This window comes from Haematobia irritans, chromosome 1, assembly GCF_050003625.1.
Source record: "Haematobia irritans isolate KBUSLIRL chromosome 1, ASM5000362v1, whole genome shotgun sequence".
Lineage (NCBI taxonomy): Eukaryota > Metazoa > Arthropoda > Insecta > Diptera > Muscidae > Haematobia > Haematobia irritans.
The window spans coordinates 40,459,524-40,486,566 of record NC_134397.1 but is presented as its reverse complement, the minus strand read 5'-3'; the positions used below and the strand labels follow the sequence as shown (position 1 = coordinate 40,486,566).

Genomic DNA, 27,043 nt, shown 5'->3' with positions numbered 1-27,043 from the left:
GCCATTTGCCTTGAACTGCTGCTCGTCCTTAGCAGTTTGTTGGTCTTCTTTTGGTTCCGCTTGACAATAGCCCAGTATTTCTCAATTGGGCTCTGGCGTGTTGGGAGGGTTCTTGTCCTTGGGAACCACCTGCACGTTGTTGACGGCGTACCACTCCATGGCCTTTTTACCGTAATGGCAACATGCCAAATCCGGCCAAAACAGTACGGAACAACCGTGTTTCTTCAGGAAAGGCAGCAGACGTTTATTCAATTACTCTTTCACGTAAATTTCATGGTTGACAGTCCCGGAAGCTATGAAAATGCTGCTTTTCAAGCCACAGGTACAGATGGCTTGCCAAACCAGATATTTCTTTGCGAACTTTGACAGTTTTATGTGCTTGAAAATATCTGCTACCTTTCCCCTTCCTTTTGCCGTATAAAACTCCTGTCCCGGAAGCTGCTTGTAGTCGGCTTTGACGTAGGTTTCGTCGTCCATTACAACGCAGTCAGCATCGTCGTGTACAGCCTCCGGGATCGCGCTTTGGCCGTCGTATTTTGTTTATTATCGCGATTTGGAGTCACTGCCTTCTTGTAAGTCGATAGTCCGGCTCGTTTTTGGCTCGATGCACGGTTGTAGACGATACACCCAGCTTATTTGCGGCATCTCGGAGAGAGAGGTTAGGGTTTCGCTTGAAACTACCGGCAACTCTCTTTGTCGTATCAGCGGCTTCCGGTTTTCGATTTCCCCCCGATCCAGACTTCCTGGCTGTCGACAAACGTTCCCCAAACACTTTAATTACATTTGTAACGGTTGATTTGGCAACTTTTAGCGATTTTGCTTTGCGTGCGAGTAGCTCGGATTTTCTCGATGCGCGAGCAAAATTTTGATACGCTGCTCTTCTTGCTTGGACGGCATTTTGACAACTGAAGAGTGAATTCCAAAATCAAAATAGGAACAACATTCTACACACACACACCTTCAAAATGAGGGGTGTTCAGGTTTTTTAAATGCAAAATTGAAAGAAATACGTCAAGTTTATATTGACCAAATTTTGACCGTATCACCCTTTATTGATGGTTTTTCCCTTCTCAAGACAATCGATAAAAAATATTCCATGCGCATTCCAAAAAACGGAGGTCATTACTTTGCCAGCGGACTTTTGAGTCTTTCCACGTTTCGGAGACGGTTCACCGGTCGCTGTCCACTCAGCCGACTGTCGTTGGACTCAGGAGTGTTGTGATGGAGCCATGTTTCATCCATTGTCACATATCGACGGAAAACCTCGGGTGTATTACGAGTTAACAGCTGCAAACACCGCTCAGAATCATCAACACGATGTTGTTTTTTTTTTTTGGTCAAATGTGAGCTCGCGCGGCACCCATTTTGCACAGAGTTTCCGCATATCCAAATATTGATAAATGATATGACCAACTCGTTCCTTTGATATCTTTAAGGCCTCTGCTATCTCGATCAACTTCATTTTACGATCATTCAAAATCATTTTGTGGATTTTTGTGATGTTTTCGTCGGTAACCACCTCTTTCGGGCGTCCACTGCTTTCACCGTCCTCCGTACTCATTTCACCACGCTTGAATTGTGCATACCAATCAATTATTGTTGATTTTCCTGGGGCAGAGTCCGGAAACTCATTATCAAGCCAAGTTTTTGCTTCCACCGTATTTTCTTCCCCTTCAGAAAACAGTATTTTATCAAAACATGAAATTCCTTTTTTCACAATAACAACAGTTGCTTCACAAAAAACGCTCTATCTCACAAACTAATTGACTTACAGACGTCATATTTTGACACGAATCATTTGAAGGTTGGTACTTTATAAAAATAATATGCAATTAATACTAGCGACGCCATCTATGTGTCGGACCGGGGACTTATCAGCCAACCTGTTATTTCAATGCGTTACAAATGGAATGACAAACTTATTATACCCCCATCACCATTCTATGGTGGTGGGTACAAAAAGACAATAAAGACGTAGGGTCTTGAACCACACTCTCAATATAAACTTAGTAAACATTCTATGATCAATTTATTAAAACCCAACAGCAATGTTAGAGATCATTTCCCACCAAAATATTCAACTCATAGCCATAGTTTCAATTTCAGTTTCGGCCCAACAAGTTCTTCAGCTATGGTTTACCTCCTCTCAGTAACGCTGATGACATTTCTGAGTATTTCAAACCTTTTCAACTATATTATACCCTGCACCACTTTGTAGATCTACATTTTCGATGCCATGTCAAATTCTTTAAAATTTGTTTGTTGCTATATATAAAGCTATATATTCCCATGTACATATATTTAAATCCGACGCTATTTGGACAAAATTTGTGAGACTTTTAAAAAATCTCTAGACTTAAAATTTAAATTGGCTAATACCAATTTTAAATAGGCTACTTCCCAAAACTGCAGTTATGATTTATCGACCGATAGATATGTATTAGAGATATTGGCCTTTGTAGTCGTAAGAGTTTAAATCGGGCTAAAGATATATATGAGAGCTATATCTAAATCTGAACCGATTTAGACCAAATTTGGCATACATTGCCAGAAAGATAATTGTACTTCTTGTGCAAAATTTTTTTTAAATTGGATTACGATTTTGGGCTTCGTGGTCATATGATAGCAAATCGGACGAAAGATATATATGGGAGCTATATCTAAACCTGAATCGAGGGCCTATATCAAAATCTAAAGCAAAAACTCTGCTTTATGGCTTCTGGAGCCATATAAGCACATATCGATCGAAATATATATATGGGAGCTATATTTAAATCTGAACTGATTTAGCTCACAAAATATTCAAATAGGAAATTTAAAGGAGATCGGTTCATAAACAAGTCAATTATAAATATATATGACAGCTATATCTAAATCTGAACCGATTTTTTTTTCCAAAATCAGCCGAAAAAGTCTTTGAGCCGAAAAAACCCCTGTGCCAAATTTGAGGATGATCGGACTTAAGCTGCGAGCTGTACTTTGCACAAAAAAATACATGAACAGACAGACAGACGGACATAACCGACTCAGAAATTAATTCTAAGACGATCGGTATACAAAACAATGGGTCTGAGACTGCTCCTTCTTGGCGTTACATACAAATGCACAAACTTATTATACCCTGTACCACCGGTGGTGGTGAAGGGTATAAATAGTCCAAATGCCAATAAATCGGCAAATCGGTAGCCCTGGGATGAACAACACTCGCAATTTAGATTTAAATGTTCTTGTGGTGCCACAGTTGGTAAAATTCTACCAAAAATAGTAGATGTTTTTACTGTTTGCTAGATTGGTAGAATTCTTAATGTTTTGGCAAATTTTTCAAAGAGCTCCTTCTTCATTTTTCTATAGAAACAAAATTTTGACACAATTTTCTATAGAAATAAAATTTTGACAAAATTTTCTATAGAAATAAAATTTTGACAAAAATTTTTATAGATTAAAACCATACATTGACTAAACTACAAGTGTAGCTCAACCAACCAAAAGAGATATGTTTGTTTTGAATTTATTTCGGCATAAGCCGGCTATCATACAAAACCTGTTTTCGGGAGGTTCAAGTGTGGTTCATTGTTGGGTTTAATGAACTGCCTGTATTTATTCTGATAATTGGTTGATAGTTTTGCTGCAAGTAGAGGATGCTGATGAGGAATGTGGTAATTCCGAAACGTGCGTCCATCCAACCATTTTGCAGTCTATAGGGCTTTGCGCAAATAAATTTGACAAACATTCTTTTCCTCTGTTGGTTAAGCTACACTTGTAGTTTAGTCAATGTATGGTTTTAAGCTGCAATAAAAACAACAACAATGCTTAAAGAACAAAACCAACAATAACAAAACAAAAAGAAAGGAAATAAAATTTTGACAAAATTTTCTTTAGAAATAAAATTTTGACAAATTTTCTTAGAAATAAAATTGTGACAAAATTTTCAATAGAAATAAAATTTTGACAAAATTTCCTATGGAAATAAAATTTTGAAAAAAATTCCTACAGAAATAAAATTTTGACAAAATTTTCTATAGCAATAAAATTTTGACAAAATTTTCTATAGAAATAAAATTTTGACAAAATCTTCTATAGAAATAAAATTTTGGCAAAATTTTGACAAAATTTTCTATAGAAATAAAATTTTGAGAAAATTTTCTATAGAAATAAAATTTTGGCAAAATTTTCTATAGAAATAAAATTTTGACAAATTTTGGTATTGAAATAAAATTTTGACAAAATGTTCTATAGACGTAAAATTTTAAGAAAATGTTGACAAAATAAAATTTTCTATAGAAATAAAATTTTGACAAAATGTTCTATAGAAATAAAATTTTTCACAAAATTTTCTATAGAAATAAAATTTTGACAAAATTTTCTATAGAAATAAAATTTTAACAAAATTTTCTATAGATATAAATTTTTTTTCTATAGATACAAAATTTTGACAAATTTTTCTATAGATATATAAAAATAAATTTCGTGTTGTTGCATTACTATGTAACAAAACGAAATAAAAATAAGATTAAGGGACTTGTAAGTTATATGAAAAGATGATGTACAGTGGGAGAAAAGATGATTCAATTTGTAAGAGGAAATTTCCCAAATGTTTTCTCCATAAGGAATAAAGGGTCCAAAATTGAGTTATCTCTCCCAGCCAGATCTATACTAAAGGCTTTGGAAAGGTTCATTCGCCTGAACCGAAACATGTACAGTCCAGGCGTGTATAGATTTGTATCTGGCGTTTTCTTTTCAATGGCTCTATTAACCATGTTCCTTAATCTATATCCGTCCATAAAGCTCGAAAAATAATTGTATAATTAGATATAATGCATTTGGACGTCAATTGCCTGTTTCGGTATCAGGCTAACATGAAATGAAATAAAATTTTGATAAAATTTTCTATAGAAATAAAATTTTGACAAAATTTCCTATATAAATAAAATTTTGACAAAATTTTCTATAGAAATAAAATTTTGACAAAATTTTCTATAGAAATAAAATGTTGACAAAATTTTCTATAGAAATAAAATTTTGACAAAATTTTCTATAGAAATAAAATTTTGACAAAATTTTCTGTAGAAATAAAATTTTTAAAAAATTTTCTATAGAAATAAACATTTGACTAAATTTTCTATAGGAATAAAATTTGTCAACATTTTTTATAGAAATAAAATAAATTTTTTATAGAAATAAAATAGCTAACTTAGTTTCGTAAATATAATTTTCTTCAAATTAATTTTCACAACCTAGTTGCCCTACCTCGTTGTTTATTAAAATAAAAGTGATTAAATGACATACTACCATAAAAATTTTTTAAAAAGAGTTTATCAGTGTTCGTGCTAACCAACCATATTTGTTTATATATTTTCTTGGACACTAAACTTGGACAACGACGCAAAGCGATTGAGCTGACGCATTGTTAACTCTCATTGACTAAATATCGCATATGTCAGTCACATGGGAGACTATCAAAATTTTTCACTTTTCCCTCTCGATGGTTTTGAAGTTTTTGAAAATCCCTACACCCCCCATAAAAAAGAGGGACATAATAAATACAAAAAGAGACTGACCGACGACAGTAAAATTGTTAAACACATAAGTAAGTAGGTAGGTAGGCCTCACCTTATAATGGTCAACGGCAGCAATTTGACCTTGTTGGCTGTGTCTGGCCTATAGAGTAAATATACATGTATGTACAAATGTTCTGTAGACAGCGTGAATATGTGCTAAGGTGCAAAACATTAATAATGCGATATTTTAGGAGGAGGAGTAGGAGTAGTAGGAGGAGGGACAAACGTGAAATGGAGGAGATGACATACAATTCATACATTTATGATTTTTTTTGTAATATATCAGAAGGTGGCTGGCTTCTTGCAAACACCACCTAAAATGCCCAATGGAGTGGGAATGACTTTTATTTTTCTATATTTTATGTTTTTTACACTTTGCATTTCCTTTAAAATCGACTCGTTGTTAATTGAGTTGTTAGGGAGTCATCTGACCCCTTCTACTACATCAGAGACGGATGTACATGGTACCACCAAGCAAAGCCAGCCATAATCAACCAAGCGTATCATTCCTACTTTTCTTGGCTGACGGCATATCACTTCTAGATGTTATGCCTTTTTTTATTTGTTTTTATGCGTTTCATTCGCATCTTAATGCTATTAATTGGTTACAACAACATCAAAAACAAAAAAACGTCTCATTTAACCATGACAATGACACTTCTTTGGGTTGTTTTCATAATGCGAATGCTGTTAAGGTGTGTCATGGTTCAATGGGATTAATTTTGGCTATTGAAATCAAATCTATAAAAAGAATTCTAATATTTTGCTATGTGAAATCTATAGCAATGATGCTAACAAAAAGAAAATTTTATGGCCTACTCTAAAGTGTATTAATAGGTGTTATCATAAAAAAATTGCCATAAAAGAAAAGAGAACAACAATTTGGCATTACAAACAAAGTGTTGGTTCCATTTAATTTCTTATGATGATATTTGGAGTTTAGTGATCAGAAGAGGTACCGTGTTTACATTTTACATCGCAGAAATTGGTCATTATGGGGTATGATTTTTAAAATCAATTTGTGAAAATTATAAGGAGATTATAAAATATTAACTAACTTGATAGTGGGTGCCTCCAATAAACTATCAAACAAAAAAATGTATTTTGTCAAAATTTTATTTCTATAGAAAATTTTGTCAAATTTTTTTTTCTATAGAAAATTTTGTCAAAATTTTATTTCTATAGAAAATTTTGTCAAAATTTTATGTGTGTGAAAATAAATTATAATGGATCTCGTTATAAAATCACAAAATGAGCGCCCCCTATATGTCAAATTTGGAACTAAAGTTACATTATAATGGATTTATGGTCAAAAAATAATTGTAACAAAATGCACAAAACGCGCAAATTAGTTAAGATAATATATCAAATTGTATAATATAGGTCGAACTCTATCCAAAAAGGTGTTCCAATACTCCATAACAATCATTGGTATGGAGATATAGTATCTTTTATACCTTGTGTCTCAGAAAGCAAACAAACAAGTGTGGGATGTCAAAACCTACGGGGACTGGAAGTAGAAATCGGGATCTACTCAAAAACACAAACCTTGTGTTCCAGACCCGCTGGGGAGCCGAGATATTGGCCACTTTGTGTTATGGGCCACTCATCCTGGAGAGAAATTTTCAAATTTCATCCAAATGGAAATATGTGGGCTGTCAAAACCAACGGGGAATGGAAGTAGAAATCGGGATCTACTCAAAAACACAAACCTTGTGTTCCAGACCCGCTGGGGAGCCGAGATATTGGCCACTTTGTGTTATGGGCCACTCATCCTGGAGAGAAATTTTCAAATTTCATCCAAATGGAAATATGTGGGCTGACCAAACCAACGGGAAATGGAAGTAAAAATCTAGATCTACTCAAAAACACAAACCTTGTGTTCCAGACCCGCTGGGGAGCCGAGATATTGGCCACTTTGTGTTATGGGCCACTCATCCTGGAGAGAAATTTTCAAATTTCATCCAAATGGAAATATGTGGGCTGTCAAAACCTACGGGGACTGGAAGTAGAAATCCAGATCTACTCAAGAACACAAACATTGTGTTCCAGACCCGCTGAGGAGCCGAGATATTGACCACATTGTGTTATGGGCCACTCATCCTGGAGAGAAATTTTCAAATTTCATCCAAATGGAAATATGTGGGCTGTCAAAACCTACGGGGACTGGAAGAAGAAATCCAGATCTACTCAAGAACACAAACCTTGTGTTCCAGACCCGCTGGGGAGCCGAGATATTGGCCACTTTGTGTTATGGGCCACTCATCCTGGAGAGAAATTTTCAAATTTCATCCAAATGGAAATATGTGGGCTGTCAAAACCAACGGGAAATGGAAGTAGAAATCCAGATCTACACAAGAACACAAACCTTGTGTTCCAGACCCGCTGGGGAGCCGAGATATTGGCCACTTCGTGTTATGGGCCACTCATCCTGGAGAGAAATTTTCAAATTTCATCCAAATGGAAATATGTGGGCTGTCAAAACCTACGGGGACTGGAAGTAGAAATCCAGATCTACTCAAGAACACAAACCTTGTGTTCCAGACCCGCTGGGGAGCCGAGATATTGACCACATTGTGTTATGGGCCACTCATCCTGGAGAGAAATTTTCAAATTTCATCCAAATGGAAATATGTGGGCTGACAAAACCAACGGGAAATGGAAGTAGAAATCCAGATCTACCCAAGAACACAAACCTTGTGTTCCAGACCCGCTGGGGAGCCGAGATATTGGCCACTTTGTGTTATGGGCCACTCATCCTGGAGAGAAATTTTCAAATTTCATCCAAATGGAAATATGTGGGCTGACAAAACCAACGGGAAATGGAAGTAGAAATCCAGATCTACCCAAGAACACAAACCTTGTGTTCCATACCCGCTGGGGAGCCGAGATATTGGCCACTTTGTGTTATGGGCCACTCATCCTGGAGAGAAATTTTAAAATTTCATCCAAATGGAAATATGTGGGCTGACCAAACAAACGTGGAATGGAAGTAGAAACCGAGATCTACTCACGCACATAGCTCATGTGTTCCAGACCCGCTGGGGAGCCGAGATATTGGCCACTTCGTGTTATGGGCCACTCATCCTGGAAAGACATTTTCAAATTTCATCCAAATGGAAATATGTGGGCTGTCAAAACCTACGGGGACTGGAAGTAGAAATCCAGATCTACTCAAAAACACAAACCTTGTGTTCCAGACCCGCTGGGGAGCCGAGATATTGACCACATTGTGTTATGGGCCACTCATCCTGGAGAGAAATTTTCAAATTTCATCCAAATGGAAATATGTGGGCTGTCAAAACCTACGGGGACTGGAAGTAGAAATCCAGATCTACTCAAAAACACAAACCTTGTGTTCCAGACCCGCTGGGGAGCCGAGATATTGGCCACTTTGTGTTATGGGCCACTCATCCTGGAGAGAAATTTTCAAATTTTTTTTTAATTTAAAGTTTTCTGATTTTCTTGCAATGTGCTGGGTTGGTAGAAGTTGGTCCCTTTATGGGAACTAAGCAATTAATGGCCGCGAGGGCAAATATCAAAACATATTTTTTTAAGTAAAAACCTTTAATCTTACATTTATTGCTAGAAATATAGAGGGTGCTTCATTTTCCGGTATATGCTCATAAAGGCATCCTCCCCGTGCCCGACATTTTAAAAACAGGTTGTTATGATTATTTTTTTAGAACTTTTAAAGATTTACTTTCCTCATTTATTTGACAGGAAAGGGTTTTTATGCAGTTGAAGTTGGGTACTCATTTATTGTGAAGGGGTACTTCATTTATTGTGTAAGTAAAGGGACTTCCCAGGCCCTGATCTCGAAAAGAGGTCTGGTTTGATAACTTGACGAGCGATCCATGCTAATAATTCTACATTTATTTTACTGTTAGACTCAAGAAATTTTAAATTTTCATTGAAGGTCCGGCAATAAAAATATGGGAAATTAGAGGTGTGCACGTGACACGAAATTGTCGTGACTCATGCTGACGGTAACGGCGTGAGTGAGCGTGATTCACGAAAATAATGTCTTCGTGAGCGTGCGGGAATAATGAATTTCGGAAAAACACGCTCACGAAAATAATCTCGATTACGAACAACAAATTCTTAGGAGTTAAATTCATTTATAATTTTAGTGACATCCTAGGTGTTAAGAGTTTTATAACGCTCTCGATTTTAATCATGCTCATGTTTTAAATAAAAAATTTGAAAATTTCTCTCCAGGATGAGTGGCCCATAACACAATGTGGTCAATATCTCGGCTCCCCAGCGGGTCTGGAACACAAGGTTTGTGTTCTTGGGTAGATCTGGATTTCTACTTCCATTTCCCGTTGGTTTTGTCAGCCCACATATTTCCATTTGGATGAAATTTGAAAATTTCTCTCCAGGATGAGTGGCCCATAACACAATGTGGTCAATATCTCGGCTCCCCAGCGGGTCTGGAACACAAGGTTTGTGTTCTTGAGTAGATCTGGATTTCTACTTCCAGTCCCCGTAGGTTTTGACAGCCCACATATTTCCATTTGGATGAAATTTGAAAATTTCTTTCCAGGATGAGTGGCCCATAACACAAAGTGGCCAATATCTCGGCTCCCCAGCGGGTCTGGAACACAAGGTTTGTGTTCTTGGGTAGATCTGGATTACTACTTCCATTTCCCGTTGGTTTTGTCAGCCCACATATTTCCATTTGGATGAAATTTGAAAATTTCTCTCCAGGATGAGTGGCCCATAACACAATGTGCTCAATATCTCGGCTCCCCAGCGGGTCTGGAACACAAGGTTTGTGTTCTTGTATTTCTATAGAAAATGTTGTCAAAATTTTATTTCTATAGAATATTTTGTCAACATTTTATTTCTATAGAAAATTTTGTCAAATTTTATTTCTATAGAAAATTTTGTCAAAATGTCATTTCTGTAGAAACTTTTGTCAAAATTTTGTTTCTATAGAAAATTTTGTCAAAATTTTATTTCTATAGAAAATGTTGTCAAAATTTTATTTCTATAGAATATTTTGTCAACATTTTATTTCTATAGAAAATTTTGTCAAATTTTATTTCTATAGAAAATTTTGTCAAAATTTTATTTCTATAGAAAATTGTGTCAACATTTTATTCCTATAGAAAATTTTGTCAAAATTGTATTTCTATACAAAAATTTTGTCAAAATTTTTTTCTATCGAAAATTTTGTCAAAATTTTATTTCTATAGAAAATTTTGTCAAAATTTCATTGCTATTGAAGTTTTTTTTCAAAATTTTATTGTCATAGAAAATTTTTACAAAATTTTATTGCCATAGAAAATTTTTTCAAATTTTATTTCTATAGAAAATTTGGTCAAAATATTATTTATGTAGAAAATTTTGTCAAAATTTTATTTCTATGAATATGATTTCCAATATAGGAAATTATATTCGACTAATCGAATAATTGAAAAGAATCGATGATAATTAATTTGTAGAGATTCATCATTTGTAGAGATTCATCGATTAGCATGACCGTCTTCGATGCAAAAAGTTTTTGGTTCAATACTAGTTTTGGCCAAACACTAATAATTTTTTCTAGCAGTGGTTTACCCCCTCTCAGTAATGATAGTAAAATTTCACAATTCGTTGGAATGAATGCATATTTTAAGTTCAAGAGATAGCCAAAATCTTTGCGTGCCCACACCTTCAAAGCAGAAAAATGTATTCCGATAATAAATGGTTATTGTCTTTTTACTATTATTTTGCATTTGGCAAATGAAGGTGATATCTTGTAGCTTAGAATAATTGAAGATATTGGCACAGTAATAATTTGTCTAATAATTGCGATAAGTAGTTTAACCAATAAAGTGAATTGACGAGAATATGAATATCTGAAACGGCTGCGTTCTCGAATATTTGGTTTTCAAATCAAAATGAAAAATATGAGTTTCTCCGAGATTGATTCATGGAAACCAGTCTAAGATACTACTAAACTATTCCAGAACGTGTTCATTGGAATGAGTCCAAGACATTTCCTAATGTATAAATTTGCCGGTTACGTTTTGACCAGAACTGTGACTGATTAGGCTTGCCAGATGGCCGGGATTCGCCTGGATTGTCCCGGAATTTAGCCACCAGGAAGTGTCCCGAATCTTTCACAAAATTTGCCAAAAATCCCGGAATTTCAATTGCTCAAGGCATATGTTTTAATTTTTTCACTTGAGCATTTTATTCTAAATTCACGTTCTTCTGTGAAATGTATTTTTTCAAACTATAATTATCAGTTCACGGTTGGTGTCCAACTCTATTCAAGTCTGTAATCCCGGCCAACATTTCAAAATCGATTTTATCCCTATCACTACCATAGACTCTTTAGTGACACTATAACAATCGCCCACTGTGATGCGAAATATACCCAAATTCATGTCATTGGCGACACCGAAATTCCTACACCATCAAAAAAAATCGCTTCTGTAGGTTAGGTTAGGTGGCAGCCCGATGTATCAGGCTCACTTAGACTATTCAGTCCATTGTGATACCACATTGGTGAACTTCTCTCTTACCACTGAGTGCTTCCCGATTCCATGTTAAGCTCAATGACAAGGGACCTACTTTTTATACCCGAGTCCGAACGGCGTTTCAAATTGCACTGAAACCACTTAGAGATGCTTTGAAACCCTCAGAAACGTCACCAGCATTACTGAGGTGTGATAATCCACCGCTGAAAAACTTTTTGGTGTTCGGTCGAAGCAGGAATCGAACCCACGACCTTGTGTATGCAAGGCGGGCATGCTAACCATTGCACCACGGTGGCTCCCATCGTTTCTGTAACATATACCCCAAACACAGTTTGCTTCAAGCATATATATTTTCAGGATTGGTCCAAACAAAATATTGTTGGTAATGTTCAAACATATTATGTTTCATCTTAGGGCATACACTGGTAGAAAAAAAAATTAATGCAATTTTCTTTGTGTGGATATATTTTTAAGGCTCTAGGTCTCTCTTTCTAAACACATATATGTTTATAGGCTATTTCTAAATTAATATATGTTTGCATCTAAGCATAGTATATTTACAAATATTTTATGTCCCAAACATAATATGTTCTAACATATTAATATATATGGCCCAAATATATTATGCTAATTTATGAACATTATATGCTTGCACGTAAAAATATTGTATTAAAAAATTTGAGCTCCAAACATATAATTTTTACATTCAAACATATGAAAAATAGTCTTTTTCGTCCTTGTAGTATCCGACTTTCAAGAGACAACTTGATATAAAATCATCGCAGCCATCTTGGGAGAAAGTTTCAGAGGCTCCAACATATCTAGGATTTTCAAAGTCTGCAGGCTATGACGACTGCGACATGGCGTTTATGCAAATTTACCAAAAGAAATACCAAGTGATAAAATATGGGCTACTATTTTCGAAAAATGTGACTGGTTTAGCTTGTCCCGACAAATCCCGGAATATACGGCACAATATCCCGGATTTCGGCAACCATCATCTGGCAACCCTATGACTGATCCATACACACCAGGGACTAGTCCCTTACCAGACCTGGGATTGATTCATTTCCCGTAGAGAATATTAAAAATTTTAAATCAATAGTTTATAATATAATTACAATTACCATCGGATAAAGAACTAAAAGATCTATCTTTCACATATAAATCAGGAACCCATTATTTTTCCATTTGGCCACAGTGGTCACATTGCTCTCTAGAGGAGCAATGCGTCACCTTTTTGTCAGTCCATATATTGTGGCTCCCAGATACTCATTTTGCAATATCCGTTTTTACCATCGAATAGAGGACTAAAATATCTATCTTTCACATATAAATCGGAATCCCCATATTTTTCCATTTGACCACAGTGGACACATTTCTCTAGGGTAGCAGTGGCTCCACTTTTTTTTCAGGCCATATTTTGGGACTTCAAACGCATTTTTCAAAGACTAAAAGATCTATCTTTCACATGTAAATCTGGATGCCAATATTTTTCCATTTAGCCACAGTGGTTACATTTCTCTTGAGGAGTAGTGCCTTCACTATTTTCTAGGCCATTGCGATATCAATTTTTACTAACGGATAGAGGACTAAAATATCTATACATATTTCACATATTAGTCTGGAATTTCATCGTTTTCCATTTGGCCATGGTGGTGGCCATGGTCGAGGAGCAGTGCCTCCACTTTTTCGTGGCCACATATTTAGACTCCCAAACACATTTTGCAATACCCGTTTTCATCATCGGATAGAGGACTATAAGATCTATCTTTCACATATGAATCTGGATTCATTCGGCCACAGTGGTCACTTTTCTCTCCAGGAGCAGTGCCTCCACTTTTTTCCAAGCCATATATTAAGACTCCCAAACACATTTAGCTGTATCCGTTTTTACCATCGGATAGAGCACTAAAAGATCTATCTTTCACATATAAATCTGGAACCCCATCTTTTTCCATTTGGTCACAGTGGTCACTTGATTCGGAAGATTTCTGGCAAAAGGTTTGAATTCCAATAGAAAGCTATCGTTTCAGTTTATCTTCGGTTAAAATTTGGCATTTCTATCTCTTCACGTTTGGCCAATTTATGCCAATTTCTATGGAGGATTATATCGCAAAAAAAAATTATTCTATATTACTCATTTTTTCACATATAGGTGGCGCTGAAGCGAATTTTTATATACGGATTTATTTTCCCTTACATAAATTTTATTTCTATAGAAAATTTTGTCAAAATTTTATTTCTATAGAAAATTTTATCAAAATTTTATTTCTATAGAAAATTTTGTCAAAATTTTATTTCTATAGACAATTTTGTCAAAATTTTATTTCTATAGAAAATTTTGTCAAAACTTTTTATTTCTATAGAAAGTTTTATCAAAATTTTATTTCTATAGAAAATTTAGTCAAAATTTTATTTCTATAAAAAATTTAGTCAAAATTTTATTTCTATAAAAAATTTAGTCAAAATTTTATTTCTATAGAAATAAAGTTTTGTCCAAAATTTTATTTCTATAGAAAATTCTGACAAAATTGTATTTCTATAAAAAAAACTTCTCCCAATAGTTTATTTCTATAGAAAATTTTGTCAAAATTTTATTTTTATAAAAAATTTTGTCAAAATTTTTATTTCTATAGAAATATTTGTCCAAAATTTTATTCCTATAGAAAATTTTGACAAAAGTTTCATTTCTATAGAAAATGTTGTCAAAATTTTATTTCTATAGAAAATTTTTCCCAAAATTTTACTTCTATAGAAAATTTTGTCAAAATTTTACTTCTATAGAAAATTTTGTCTATATCTTATTTTTATAGAAAATTTTCTCAAAATTTTATTTCTATAGAAAATTTTCTCAAAATTTAATTCCTATAGAAAGTTTTGTCAAAATTTTATTTCTATAAAAAAATTTTGTCAAAATTTTATTTCTATAGAAAATTTTCTCAAAATGTTGTTTCTATAGAAAGCTTTGTCTATATCCTATTTCTATAGAAAATTTTCTTAAAATTTTATTTCTATAGAAAATTTTCTCAAAATTTAATTTCTATAGAAAATTTTGTCAAAATTTTATTTCTATAGAAGCATTTTTCATCAATTTTTCTCACATTTCTCTATTTTATTTCTATAGAAAACTTTGTCAAAATTTTATTTCTATAGAAAATTTGGTCAAAATGTTATTTCTATAAAAACCTTGTCAACATTTTATTTCTATAGAAAGTTTTGTCCAAAATTTTATTTCTATAGAAAATTTTGTCTAAAATTGTATTTCTATAGAAAATTTTGTCTAAAATTGTATTTCTTAGAAAATTTTGTCTAAAATTTTATTTCAATTTAAAATTTTATTTCTATAGAAAATTTTTTCAAATTATTGTTTCTATAGAAACTTTTTTTTTCAAAATTTTGTTTCTATAGAAAATTTTGTCGAAATTTTATTTCTATAGAAAATTTGGCGAAATTTCATTTCTATAGAATGTTTTGTCAAAATTTTATTTCTTAGAAAATTTTGTGAAAATTTTATTTCTATAGAAAATTTTGTCGAAATTTTATTTCTATAGAAAATTTTGTCAAAATTTTATTTCTATAGAAAATTTTGTCAAAATTTTATTTCTATAGAAAATTTCCTTAAAATGTTCTTTCTATGGACAACTTTGTCTATATCTTATTTCTATAGAAAATTTTCTCAAAATTTAATGTCTATAGAAAATTTTCTCATAATTTTATTTCTATAGAAAATTTTGTCAAAATTTTATTTCCATAGACACATTTTTCATCAATTTTTCTCACATTTCTCTATTTCGTTTAATGCAATATTACTGCCATTCGGAAGATTTTTGGGGAGAGGTTTTTATACTGATCGAAAGCTATCAATTCAGTGAAAACTTTCTTTGGTTAAAATTTGCCTTTTCTGTCTATTCCTTTTTGACAAACAATTGTATTCGTATAGAAATCGTTTTTTTTCACATATAGGTGGCGCTGAAACAAAATTCCTAAGGTAACTTTAAGGATTCCTAACCTAGGCTTTAAAATCTACGAGAAGTACAATTATTATGAAGGGGTTTTCCATGAAAACTTTCCAGTAATTATAACTTTCCGTATCCAAACATTTTTCATGATCGATCTCACACATACGACCCCCCGAAATGTAATCATTTGAAATGTTTGGTAATAAATTGACAAGAACAACACATTCCCTACCCGCATAAAATTTTCTAACACTATTTATAGTGAAAGAAGTTTATAGGTCGTTGGTTGATTGCGTTTGGTTTTTTGACGTATCCGTATATTATTTTTTACTGTTCTTATTTGGTTTTGTGGTTCTTATCTATTTCGGTGTTTTACTACTACCACAGGTCTTCTTCTCCACTCGTCCACATATTTATTTCTTTTTGTAATGATATGATGTGTGGTGGTGATATACTTCAAAAGTGTTGATGAGAGTTTGCTTGCGTGTTTGTGAAGATTACAATTAAAAATATAAAAAAATAAACTCACCGCTGTTTAAAAGAACATGATGCAGTGGCATGTCAGTTGATAACTCTTTCGATGACTCCTCCAGGGCTTGACCAATTTTATAATGGCTTTGTTTCTTTATACGCTTATCGCGGTCTTGTATATCGGCTGAGCCTGCTGGCAATTTTTTAACCATTTTATCAAGAACATCACGATATTTATCCACCTGCTTTTCAATAGTTTCCAATTCGCAATCTTTACGATCCGGTTTATTAGATCTGCAAAATAGCGAATACCACGATGATGACGATGATGAAGCCAACGAAGACGATTATATATAAACATGGGGGGATTTTATGTATTTGTTCGCAATGGTGGCGCGTTAGGGAGATTGATGTTTGCAAGATTATGGAAAGAAAAGAAACGGTAAAACAAACTGGTCAATATATTGTGCTTATGGTGGGCCATACACAGAAGACATAATCAAAACATCATATCAAAACAATGACATAACATTGCAAAGTGAGAAATGGGAGGGGTGGCGACGGGGCGCCATAGCATTACAATTCCTACAAAACATTTACACACTCCCCATCCATTAGAATTTTTGAGGTCATCCATACATTTGAGCCAAAGGATTTGCATTTGCCAACAACAAAAAACACCGCCCTTAATGGCCATGAAGGAATAGACAACGACGACGTCAACGTCGTCGACCAAGCCATATACACAAACGAGCATAGGAATGGGGTGTTGTTGGTAATGGAAAAGGGACTTGTTGTGCGGTTTGGGTTATGGCTTGTTTGTTGTTGCCTCGGGCGCTCAATTAATAAAGCAAGCCAGACGACATTTAAGACATTCCACAACACTTTTTGCTGTATATTTTTTTTGTTTACTTTTCCCCAATAAGGGATTTATGGGTTTTTATAACCCGAGAACCTCTTCCAAAATGAGAAATTCTAGTAAAATATCATCCTATATGGCATCACAAGTTTTACCTTGATAGGTTTTCAGCAGCTATTTTAATTTTTGTGAATTGTTTCTTCATTGTGTTGCTATTTTTTTATCACTAGATTTTTATTTTTTGGAATTTTTAACACTAACGCTCACACACTTTACTACCCGTTATTCTTTATTACCGACAAGTGTATTTTTACAAAAATTATTTCTTTTATTGCTCTTTTTCTATTTTTTAAACAATTTTTTTAAAACAATTTAAACCATTTAAAGGAAAATTAGTCATTCTTTGATAATGAATAGGAGCAGCAAAACGACGAATAAAAATATGCAAAGGCGTTGATGACAATGACAGTTGACAGTCTGTTACAAAACACACATACTAGGGTAATTCATATTTGCACAGGGTAATATGTTCAGTTAGAGCTGAGAGCTAATACAATACATTCGCCACAATGAGAACGTAGCGTATTGCGTAAATGCGCATACTATTTCTGTTGATTGGGGGCTGAGTGGACGTAGCCAATAACTTTTAACAATTTTGAATAACCTTAATGGACAATTTGGGACTCTTTCAGAAGATATTGGGAGTGCAAATTAATAAAGCGGGACAGACTGCGTAGTTCAGACAATACTGCCAATGTAATTGTACGCTTTATTTATAATCTAAGGCGTAGAGATTCCGTTTCTTTATATGTTCGTTTCGTTTAGATTTGTTGATTATCGCAATCTCATATTGTTTTATAACATCATCTACACTTCCAGACCTTTAGATTTGGTTTCTGTTTTTTTTCTCATTGTAATAACGCATTTCGTCTCATTTCGTCATGGAATATATGGCTGGTGCAACCTGAACTGTAATGTTCTTGGACGAATTTACATCTCATCTATAGGCCGGTACTCTGTTCGGTTTTCGCGTTGAAACTCCATACAAAACCAAAAAATGCGAAAAATTTGCGAAATTTTTTCCATTTGTGATACTTTGTTTTTTCGTGTTGAAAAACTGACGTTTATAGCACGGCGCCATTTGCAATGTGAATTAAGAAATAATTTATTTATTAAAAACTATTTGTGCGGGTTTATAAATCAAACACGGACCATATTTTTGTTCCGAAACTATACAAAGGATCAAAGGAATAGCAGATCAATTGCCCAAGGAAAAATAAAATGTTATTTTGTAAAAACAAGCAACAACCACCAACTTAATCCAATATCGCTCCCTGTAAAATAGCGCTCCAAGCTACCTAAAAAAACGCCGCTTTCTATGTGCGAAATAATGGTTTCCATAAAAATTTTTCGCAAGAATGAACATAGTACCGGCCTTATTGCGTACACACTTGGTATGATATTCTATAAAACTTATGTATTTTAACGTGATTGATTTTATTATGGCTTGCATCGAATAAGGGACCAATTTCTACTTATTCCATCGCTATTTAAATAATCACAACTACTCTTTCGGCTGGAGAGCCAATTACATCAGTTCTCTTCTTCGTTTGTATTACAGAATTTTTGAATAAATAAATATTTATTTCATGGTGCTTTGGCTCTCAAGTTTCATGTCCACAAAACAGCATTAGCGGGTAGTTTTGATTTACTTCTTTAATTTGAAGAAAATTGCACCTGGATTGTATGGATCACTCTCCGAAATTATTCCGAAGTGTGCTTTTTTCGATTTCAACATGGTGGTTTTTGCGTTTCATGAGTGGTAATATTAATGGGTTGTAAGAGAACGTTCAGGACCAGAGAATGAATCCGCCGAGTCGCGCCGCCGATTTTAGCCGCCGCCGACTAGTTTTTACCAGTCGAAGCCGTCGCCGAATTTGTCGACTCATCTCGACTCAAAGTTAGCCGTATCAGGACAGCCGAAGAAGTATGGAGATGATGAATTTGAAGCACTATTCGTTGAGGACTCGTACCCAATGCCGGAAAAACTTGCCAAGTCGTTCGAAGTTACACGTTAAGTATGTAAATATAACCATAGCGATAGGCGGTAGGCGAACACTTTTTTACGTGTATTTCTTATGGGAAGCCCAAAATCCGCGACGGAATACCGTGACGGCTAGCGGCGCGTCGCTAAATTAAAACTTATTCTAACTCCTTGGCGAAAACTGGTATGGTGTTGCCATCGCTTATCAATTTTTTTAACTCACCACTAGGAATTGCTGTTGCCTGGACACGTGTAGATTATTTTTTCTTGAAATAACTCAACAAATAACAAGCCATTGTAGGTTTTTATTCAACTTCATTGTTTAATATTGTCAAAGCATGCTGTATTGACAACAAAAACGCTAGGAAACGTGAAAAAGGGAATTATTCGCCGTCAAGCTTATTGTATTTGCCGTTGCGGCAAAAATGTTTCGCCTACCGCCTATCGCTATGGTTATACCCTGCCAGCATTTCAAAGTTCCATTTCATCTTCATCGCTACCACAGACTCGTAAATGTCACTACAACCATCCTACTGTGATGGGGGGCAGCATATCATAAAGTACAAAATGTACTTCATACATGTATTTTGCCATCACTACTTTTACAAAAGCCATTTTATTTTTTGTGAAACGCCAAGCGCAACCAGCTTGTTATATTTTATTTAAATAAGAACGAAAATAAAGTTCTGAAAACATAGATTTTACGCTTAAAATTGTGAAAGGTATATTGGTGAACAATTTTTGATTTTCCAAATGGAATAAAGTGATTGTTTTTCAAATATTTTACAGACACGCTGCCTCCATCGAATAAAAACACTGGCTGATAGACGCTGCAACATGTAACTCGCTACTTGTAACTCTACCTCATCATTAATGCAAAAAATTATGTTAAATGTGATGTGATAGTGGTATAAATGTTATATTTTTAAGAATTTGTAAATAATTAATCAAATTATTAAATATCTAAACAAACGTGTTTTACTCGACCACAATGATTCTTTTACCACTATCTTAAAATGTGCTTTTTCTGATTGTTTGGAGGGTCTCTTATTGGCGTCGTTCTAAATTGATCTATAAAGGCACCTAATAATTGCACTCATGCGAAACCTTTTTGTAGTAACTTGGCGTGGTACAACTTCTCAATAGTGACGGCGCTTTTCCGACGAGTTTTTGATATCGTATATGATTGTTTTCAACGTACTGGGGATTCTCAGAAGCGCCCCCAAATTCAAAAAATGTTGGCAGGGTATTTACACACTAAGTCATGCGCCATTGATTAAAACTATTAGGAATGATTCTAAAGCACGTAAATTGGGTACAAAGAGTCGTCGAAAGATGATTTTCACTGTCACACGGTTGTGTTACAAATCTCGTAAAAACTTATTTGAGAACACTCAAAGTCCTACCCCTCACGCCGTATAGCCCAGACATTGATAGATTACTACTTGTTCTGAGCTAACCATTGCACCATGGTGCATACACAGGTTGAATCCGCTTTGCATACACAGGGTCGTGCATTCAAAACCAGTTTCGGCCAAGCACCAAAAAGTTTTACAATGGCGGATTATCCCACCTCAGTCCCAGCCAGCATTTCAAAGTTCCATTTCATCCTCATCGCTACCACAGACTCGAAGGTGACACTGCAACAATCGCCAACTGTGATAGTATTTTGCCATCACTATTTGCATGAAATTATTTTGCCATCACTATTGTTACAAAAGCCATTTTATATTTTGTGAAACACCAAGCACAACTAGCTTCTTATAATTTATTTAAATAAAAACGATAATGAAGTGCTGAAAACATATTTATTTCGCTTAAAATTGTGAAAGGTATATTGATGAACAATTTTTGACTTTCCAAATAGAATAAAGTGATAGTTTTTCCAGACACGCTGCCTCCATTGGGAATAAAAACACTGGCTGATAGACGCTACAAACTGTAACTTGTAACTCAACATCAATCTTTTATTATGCGCTTTACAGACTATCAGTTATTCCGGACAGAATGTCGGTGTTTATAATGAATCTTACAGTGTGTCTGATCGATACGACGATCGATAAATGTGTTATCGATCCCATAAACATGCAGCAGTATCGATTATGCCTTCGGACTTAACTGATAATGTGCACAATATATGGGATATGTTCGACACGAGCACTGTCGTCCGGAATAACTGATAGTCTGTAAAGCGCATTAATGCATAAAAATATGTTAAATGTGATGGGATAGTAGTATAAATGTTATATTTATGAGAATTTATAATTGTTTTATAAAATTAATAAACATCTAAACAATCGTGTTTTACTTGACCACAATGATTCTTTTACAACTATCTTAAAATGCACTTTGATTATTTGAAGGGGCTCTTACTGGCGTACTTCTAAATGTATCCAGAAGGGCACCTAATAATTACACTCACGCCAAGTTACTTTTTTGCAGTAACTTGGCGGGGTACAACTTCTCAATAGTGACGGCGCTTTTCCGAGGAGTTTTGGATATTGTATACGACTGTTTTCGACGTAGTGGGGATTCTCAGAAACGCCCCAAATTCAAAAAAATGTTGGCAGGGACATTATAGTGTCACTAAAGAGTCTATGGAAGCGATAGCGATAACATCGTGCTTTGAAATGCTGGCAGGGTACTTAAATTGAAAGGGGAATGCTATGTCAGTCCGACGAATATTTCCTTTCGACCTTGAAAAACTTGGCGTGTTTTTGATTTTTGGCCTTAATAAAAAGTACGTCTCTTTTCAAAATCCCATCACTGATGAGAAGAGCACATATACAATTCATTCACAATATAATGAAAATTGACTGAACATACCTTATGGCACTTGTCAAAGCTTGACGTAACTGAATGTTTATATTTTTGTTTTATTTGTACAAAGTCGCACGTGTTGTAGATTTCATAGAGAATTGTTTCATTTATATTTAATCCGCTTTGTATAAAATGACTATACAAATGGATAAAAAACATTTGATGACCTTTATGAGGTCCGAAAGTGAAAAAATTATGGATCTGTTACTCACTTTTAATGTTCCCGATTCTATAGAAGGTATGTCTTTGGTGGCCTGCTGCGTGGCCAACTCCTTGCTTATAAAAACAGTGAATACATCTACTTATTTTCAGATAATGATTATGATGCCTATCTATTGACTTCAAATAAAAACTCAAACAAACCTCTACCCACCAAACAGAATTCCACCACTGATTCAATTGATGAATTGCAAGATCGTCTGAATCGTATTAAAAATAAAATGAAAACCAAAAAGGGACCACAAACCGAAAAATCCAAGAAACGAAAAGAAGCCAAAAAACTTAAGAAAAATAAAGAATTCAAAAAGGTTCTTATTTCAGCGGCAAAATCTATGAAGAATGAGAAAATCAAACAAGACCAGGACGATGATGAAAAACAATCAAAGAAGGATATTAAACCCGTAGTCCCGAAACCTGTGTTCAATGAAGAGGGTAAAATTGTCTTCTCCAAATTCGATTTTGCCCAAAAGAAAAAGAAATCACATCAAAATCCCCGTGAAATTCTGAAACAAATAAAGGCCACCGACAAAAAGATCAATGAATTGAAAGAAGCAGGTGAAACGGAAAAAGCTTTGGAAATCAAAAACGAATTGGCTTGGAAGAAAGCATTCGATAAAGTCGATGGTAAAAAGGTTAAAGATGATCCAAAACTCTTGTACAAGGCCATTAAGAAACGCAAGGTCGAAAAGAAGAAGTCCAAGAAGCAATGGCAAGAACGTAAACAAAAGGTGGAGAAAGATATATCGTCTAGACAAAAGAAACGCCAAGAGAATTTGGACAAACGTGTTAAAGACAAGCAAAAAACTAAACTTAAAAAAGCAGCGAAAAAGGGAAGAGTTATACCAGGATTTTAATAAAATTTTAGGAAAAAGACATCTTAGGTATCTTTGTTTTATTAAAGTAGCAGGAAGTGGCATTTGGGAATAATTTGTGGTAAGCTTGAATTTTTTGTGAAGGGAAATGCATATCATTGATTTATAACGAAATTAGAAATTAAGAGATTTTCTTGATCTGATCTTGATCACGGATTTCCAATAATGTAATGGACGAAGAAATTCCTATTCTAGGGTATCAAGTATTGATATCGGTTTAAGTGGGGGCTATATTGAGGCACAGTGAAACTTTTCAAATTTGGACACTCAAAAGTGGACAATTTTAGTGAAACGGATCACTTGTCACTTTAATTTGTGGACACCTCTCCAATATGGAAAAAACGTAAGCGTCAGTGGGTTTCCCCTTTTGACTGGTTTCACTGTACACCCTTGTCTTGTCAGAGATTGAAAAAATGTACTAGAAAAACTAACGAGAGATAGCTCTATATGGAACCTCTAATCATAGAATCGAGCAGCACTCTCGGATGTGTGAGAAGTTCACCGCGTTACGAAAAAAAGATTGCAGACGCCATTTCGAAAAGATATCTGCCATTTTTGAAATTCCAAATTGTACAAAACTTTTTCTCTAAAGCACATAGGTTAGCATGTGCGCTTTACATATAAATGGGTCATGGGTTCTTTTCCAGTTTCAACTAAAAATAAAAAAGTTCTTCCAGCGATGGATTAGCCCCTCTCTGTAATGTTGGAGTGTTTCGAAAGTTTCTCTAAATGGATTCACTGTAATGTCAAACACCTTGGACGCTAGTCGGGGTGCCGCTATACCTAACCTAGTCAAATTTTTGAAAATATTCTTACTAAATAAAAATTAGTAAGAATTGTAGTATAGAAAACCTGTTCAACAAAGGTCCTTCTATGTCCAAAATTCTGATTCCTTTTTGTAAATAAAAAATCAAATTTTGACAAAATTTTCTATAGAAATAAAATTTTGACAAAATTTTCTATAGAAATAAAATGTTGACAAAATTTTCTATAGAAATAAAATTTTGACAAAATTTTCTATAGAAATAAAATTTTGCCAAAATTTTCTATATAAATAAATTTTTGACAAAATTTTCTATAGAAATAACATTTTGACAAAATTTTCTATAGAAATAAAATTTTTACAACTTTTTCTATAGAAATAACATTTTGACAAAATTTTCTATAGAAATAAAATTTTGACAAAATTTTCTATAGAAATAAATTTTTGACAAAATTTTCCATAGATTTGACAACATTTTCTATAGAAATAAAATTTTGACAAAATTTTCCATAGAAAAAAAATTTTGACAAAATTTTCTATAGAAATAAAATTTTGGCAAAATTTTCTATAGAAATAAAATTTTGAAAAATTATTTTAGGAATAAAATTTTGACAAAATTTTCTATATAAATAAAATTTTGACAAAATTTTCTATAGAATTTTCATTAGAAATACAATTTTGACAAAATTTTCTATAGAATTAAAATTTTGACAACATTTTCTATAGAATTTTTATTCGAAATAAAATTTTGACAACATTTTCTGTAGAATAACAAATTGACAAAACTTTCTATAGAAATAAAATTTTGAAAACATTTTCTATATAAATAAAATTTTGACAAAATTTTCTATAGAAATAAAATTTTGACAAAGTTTTCTATAGAAATAAAATTTTGACAAAATTTTCCATAGAAATAAAATTTTCACAAAATTTTCTCTAGAAAGAAAATTTTGACAAAATTTTCTATAGAAATAAAATTTTGACATTTTCTATAGAAATAAAATTTTGACAACATTTACTATAGAAATAAAATTTTGACAAAATTTTTTATAGAAACAAATTTTTGACAAAATTTTTTATAGAAATAAAATTTTGACAACATTTTTTATGGAAATAAAATTCTGACAAAATTTTCTATAGAAATAAAATTTTGACAAAATTTTCCATAGATTTGACAACATTTTCTATAGAAATAAAATTTTGACAAATTTTTCCATAGAAATAAAATTTTGACAAAATTTTCTATAGAAATAAAATTTTGACAAAATTTTCTATAGAAATAAAATTTTGACAACATTTTCTATAGAAACAAAATTTTGACAAATGTTTCTACAGAAATGACATTTTGACAACATTTTCTATAGAAATAAAATTTTGACAAAATTTTCTATAGAAAAAAATTTTGACAAAATTTTTTATAGAAATAAAATTTTGACATTTTTTTATAGAAATAAAATTTTGACAAAATTTTCTATAGAAATAAAATTCTGACAAAATTTTCTATAGAAATAAAATTTTGGCAAAATTTTCCATAGATTTGACAACATTTTCTATAGAAATAAAATTTTGACAAAATTTTCTATAGAAGTAAAATTTTGACAACATTTTCTATAGAAACAAAATTTTGACAAAAGTTTCTACAGAAATAACATTTTGACAAAATTTTCTATAGAAATAAAATTGTGACAAAATTTTCTATAGAAATAAAATTTTGACAAAATTTTCTATAGAAATAAAGTTTTGACAAAATTTTCTATAGAAATAAAATTTTGACAAAATTTTCTACAGAAATACAATTTTGACAAAGTTTTCTATAGAAATAAAATTTTGACAAAATAAGATTTTTGTGTTTGATTGTGTTTTGGTAAAATGTTCTCGAGTGGCAACCGGTACTGGGACCTCTTTAAAATGTTGGCTCCTTCTCATATAAGCAATATGGTATACTATATACTTAAAAAGTACATTGCAAAATAATCTTCTGTGGTGCTATTATTTTTAGTAATTCACATTGCGAATTTTATAAAAAAAAAATAGAAAGGCCATTTAGGCGAAATATCAAAAAAATTAAAAACATTTTTTTATATGTATATTTAATTTATAAAAAAATTTTAGCTATACTTACTAAGAAATGACGAAAAAAAATAAAAATCTTCAATTTTCTACACCTCGAAAACTATGTTTTAAACTACTCTATATACTAAAATAAGCCCAAAAAATTAAATTTTAAGTTTTATACAAAAAAAAAAAAAAAAACTGAAGAAGACAACAAACATTGTCGAAACGTTGGGAACAATGCAATAAAAAGTCTTTTTATTTGCGGAAAACAACCTTAGGTCTGATAACCGTGTTGCAATGGTTAGCATGCCCGCCTTGCATACACAAGGTCGTGGGTTCGATTCCTTCCAATGTGGAACGCCGTTGGGACTCGGCTATAAAAAGGAGGTCCCTTGTCATTGAGCTTAACATGGAATCGGGCAGCACTCAGTGATAAGAGAGAAGTTCACCACTGTGGTATCACAATGATAGTCTGAATAGTCTAAGTGAACCTGATGTATCGGGCTGCCACCTAACCTGCACGCCTTAATGTAAGTGCTCAGGATTCATATTGTTGTTTTATCCCAATAGGTTTTGTGGTTTCTAGAGATGAATAAAAAGCAATATCGCCTGGTAAAAATGTATTATGTACTTTAAGTGAAATTACAGTTAGTTTCCGCGCCCGCAAAACAGTGGAAGACAATCGTCGAATGGTCTCCGAAAAAGCTAAGATCTATCATATTGACCGGATTAATGGTCACCGTAACCCGGAATTCACATCGACTATCTACTTTGTGCTATTGACAAACAAAGCAATTTTAATCATATTCAGTTTTGAATTATTTTCTTTTTTAACTCTGTTCCTATTAGAAATTGCGCATATTTCTTTGGATCCGATTTAGAATTAACCCAAAACTTTTTCTAAATTATTAGTACACTGGAAAATTATCACAATTGACCCACTG

The 27,043-nt window shown here is 33.2% G+C and overlaps 2 protein-coding genes across 2 annotated transcripts in view; one reads left to right on the top strand and one right to left on the bottom strand.

Annotated features, from left to right (window-relative positions):
- RhoGAP92B (Rho GTPase activating protein at 92B) overlaps positions 1-17,787 on the bottom strand; it is a 42,164-nt gene extending 24,377 nt beyond the window's left edge. Inside the window, exons 1-2 of the mRNA XM_075289948.1 lie at positions 17,482-17,787; positions 16,526-16,761 (exon numbers count right to left, since the gene is read on the bottom strand). Coding sequence (XP_075146063.1) covers positions 16,526-16,761; positions 17,482-17,531 — 286 coding nt within the window. The 5' untranslated portion in view covers positions 17,532-17,787. The remainder of the gene's footprint in view (positions 1-16,525; positions 16,762-17,481) is intronic.
- Positions 17,788-22,228: 4,441 nt separating this feature from the next.
- Positions 22,229-23,289, top strand: Surf6 (Surfeit locus protein 6). Its single transcript, XM_075289946.1, has 2 exons — positions 22,229-22,428; positions 22,503-23,289. The coding sequence occupies exons 1-2, from the start codon at positions 22,323-22,325 to the stop codon at positions 23,261-23,263; spliced, it is 867 nt and encodes a 288-aa protein (XP_075146061.1). The 5' UTR covers positions 22,229-22,322; the 3' UTR covers positions 23,264-23,289.
- Positions 23,290-27,043: the final 3,754 nt, after the last annotated feature.

Excerpts from the sequence above, each read along its gene's own strand:
- Surf6 (XM_075289946.1), top strand. The coding sequence starts at position 22,323 with ATGACTATACAAATGGATAAAAAACATTTGATGACCTTTATGAGGTCC. Across the intron at positions 22,429-22,502 it reads TGTTCCCGATTCTATAGAAG|ATAATGATTATGATGCCTAT; the intron begins GTATGTCTTTGG and ends ACTTATTTTCAG.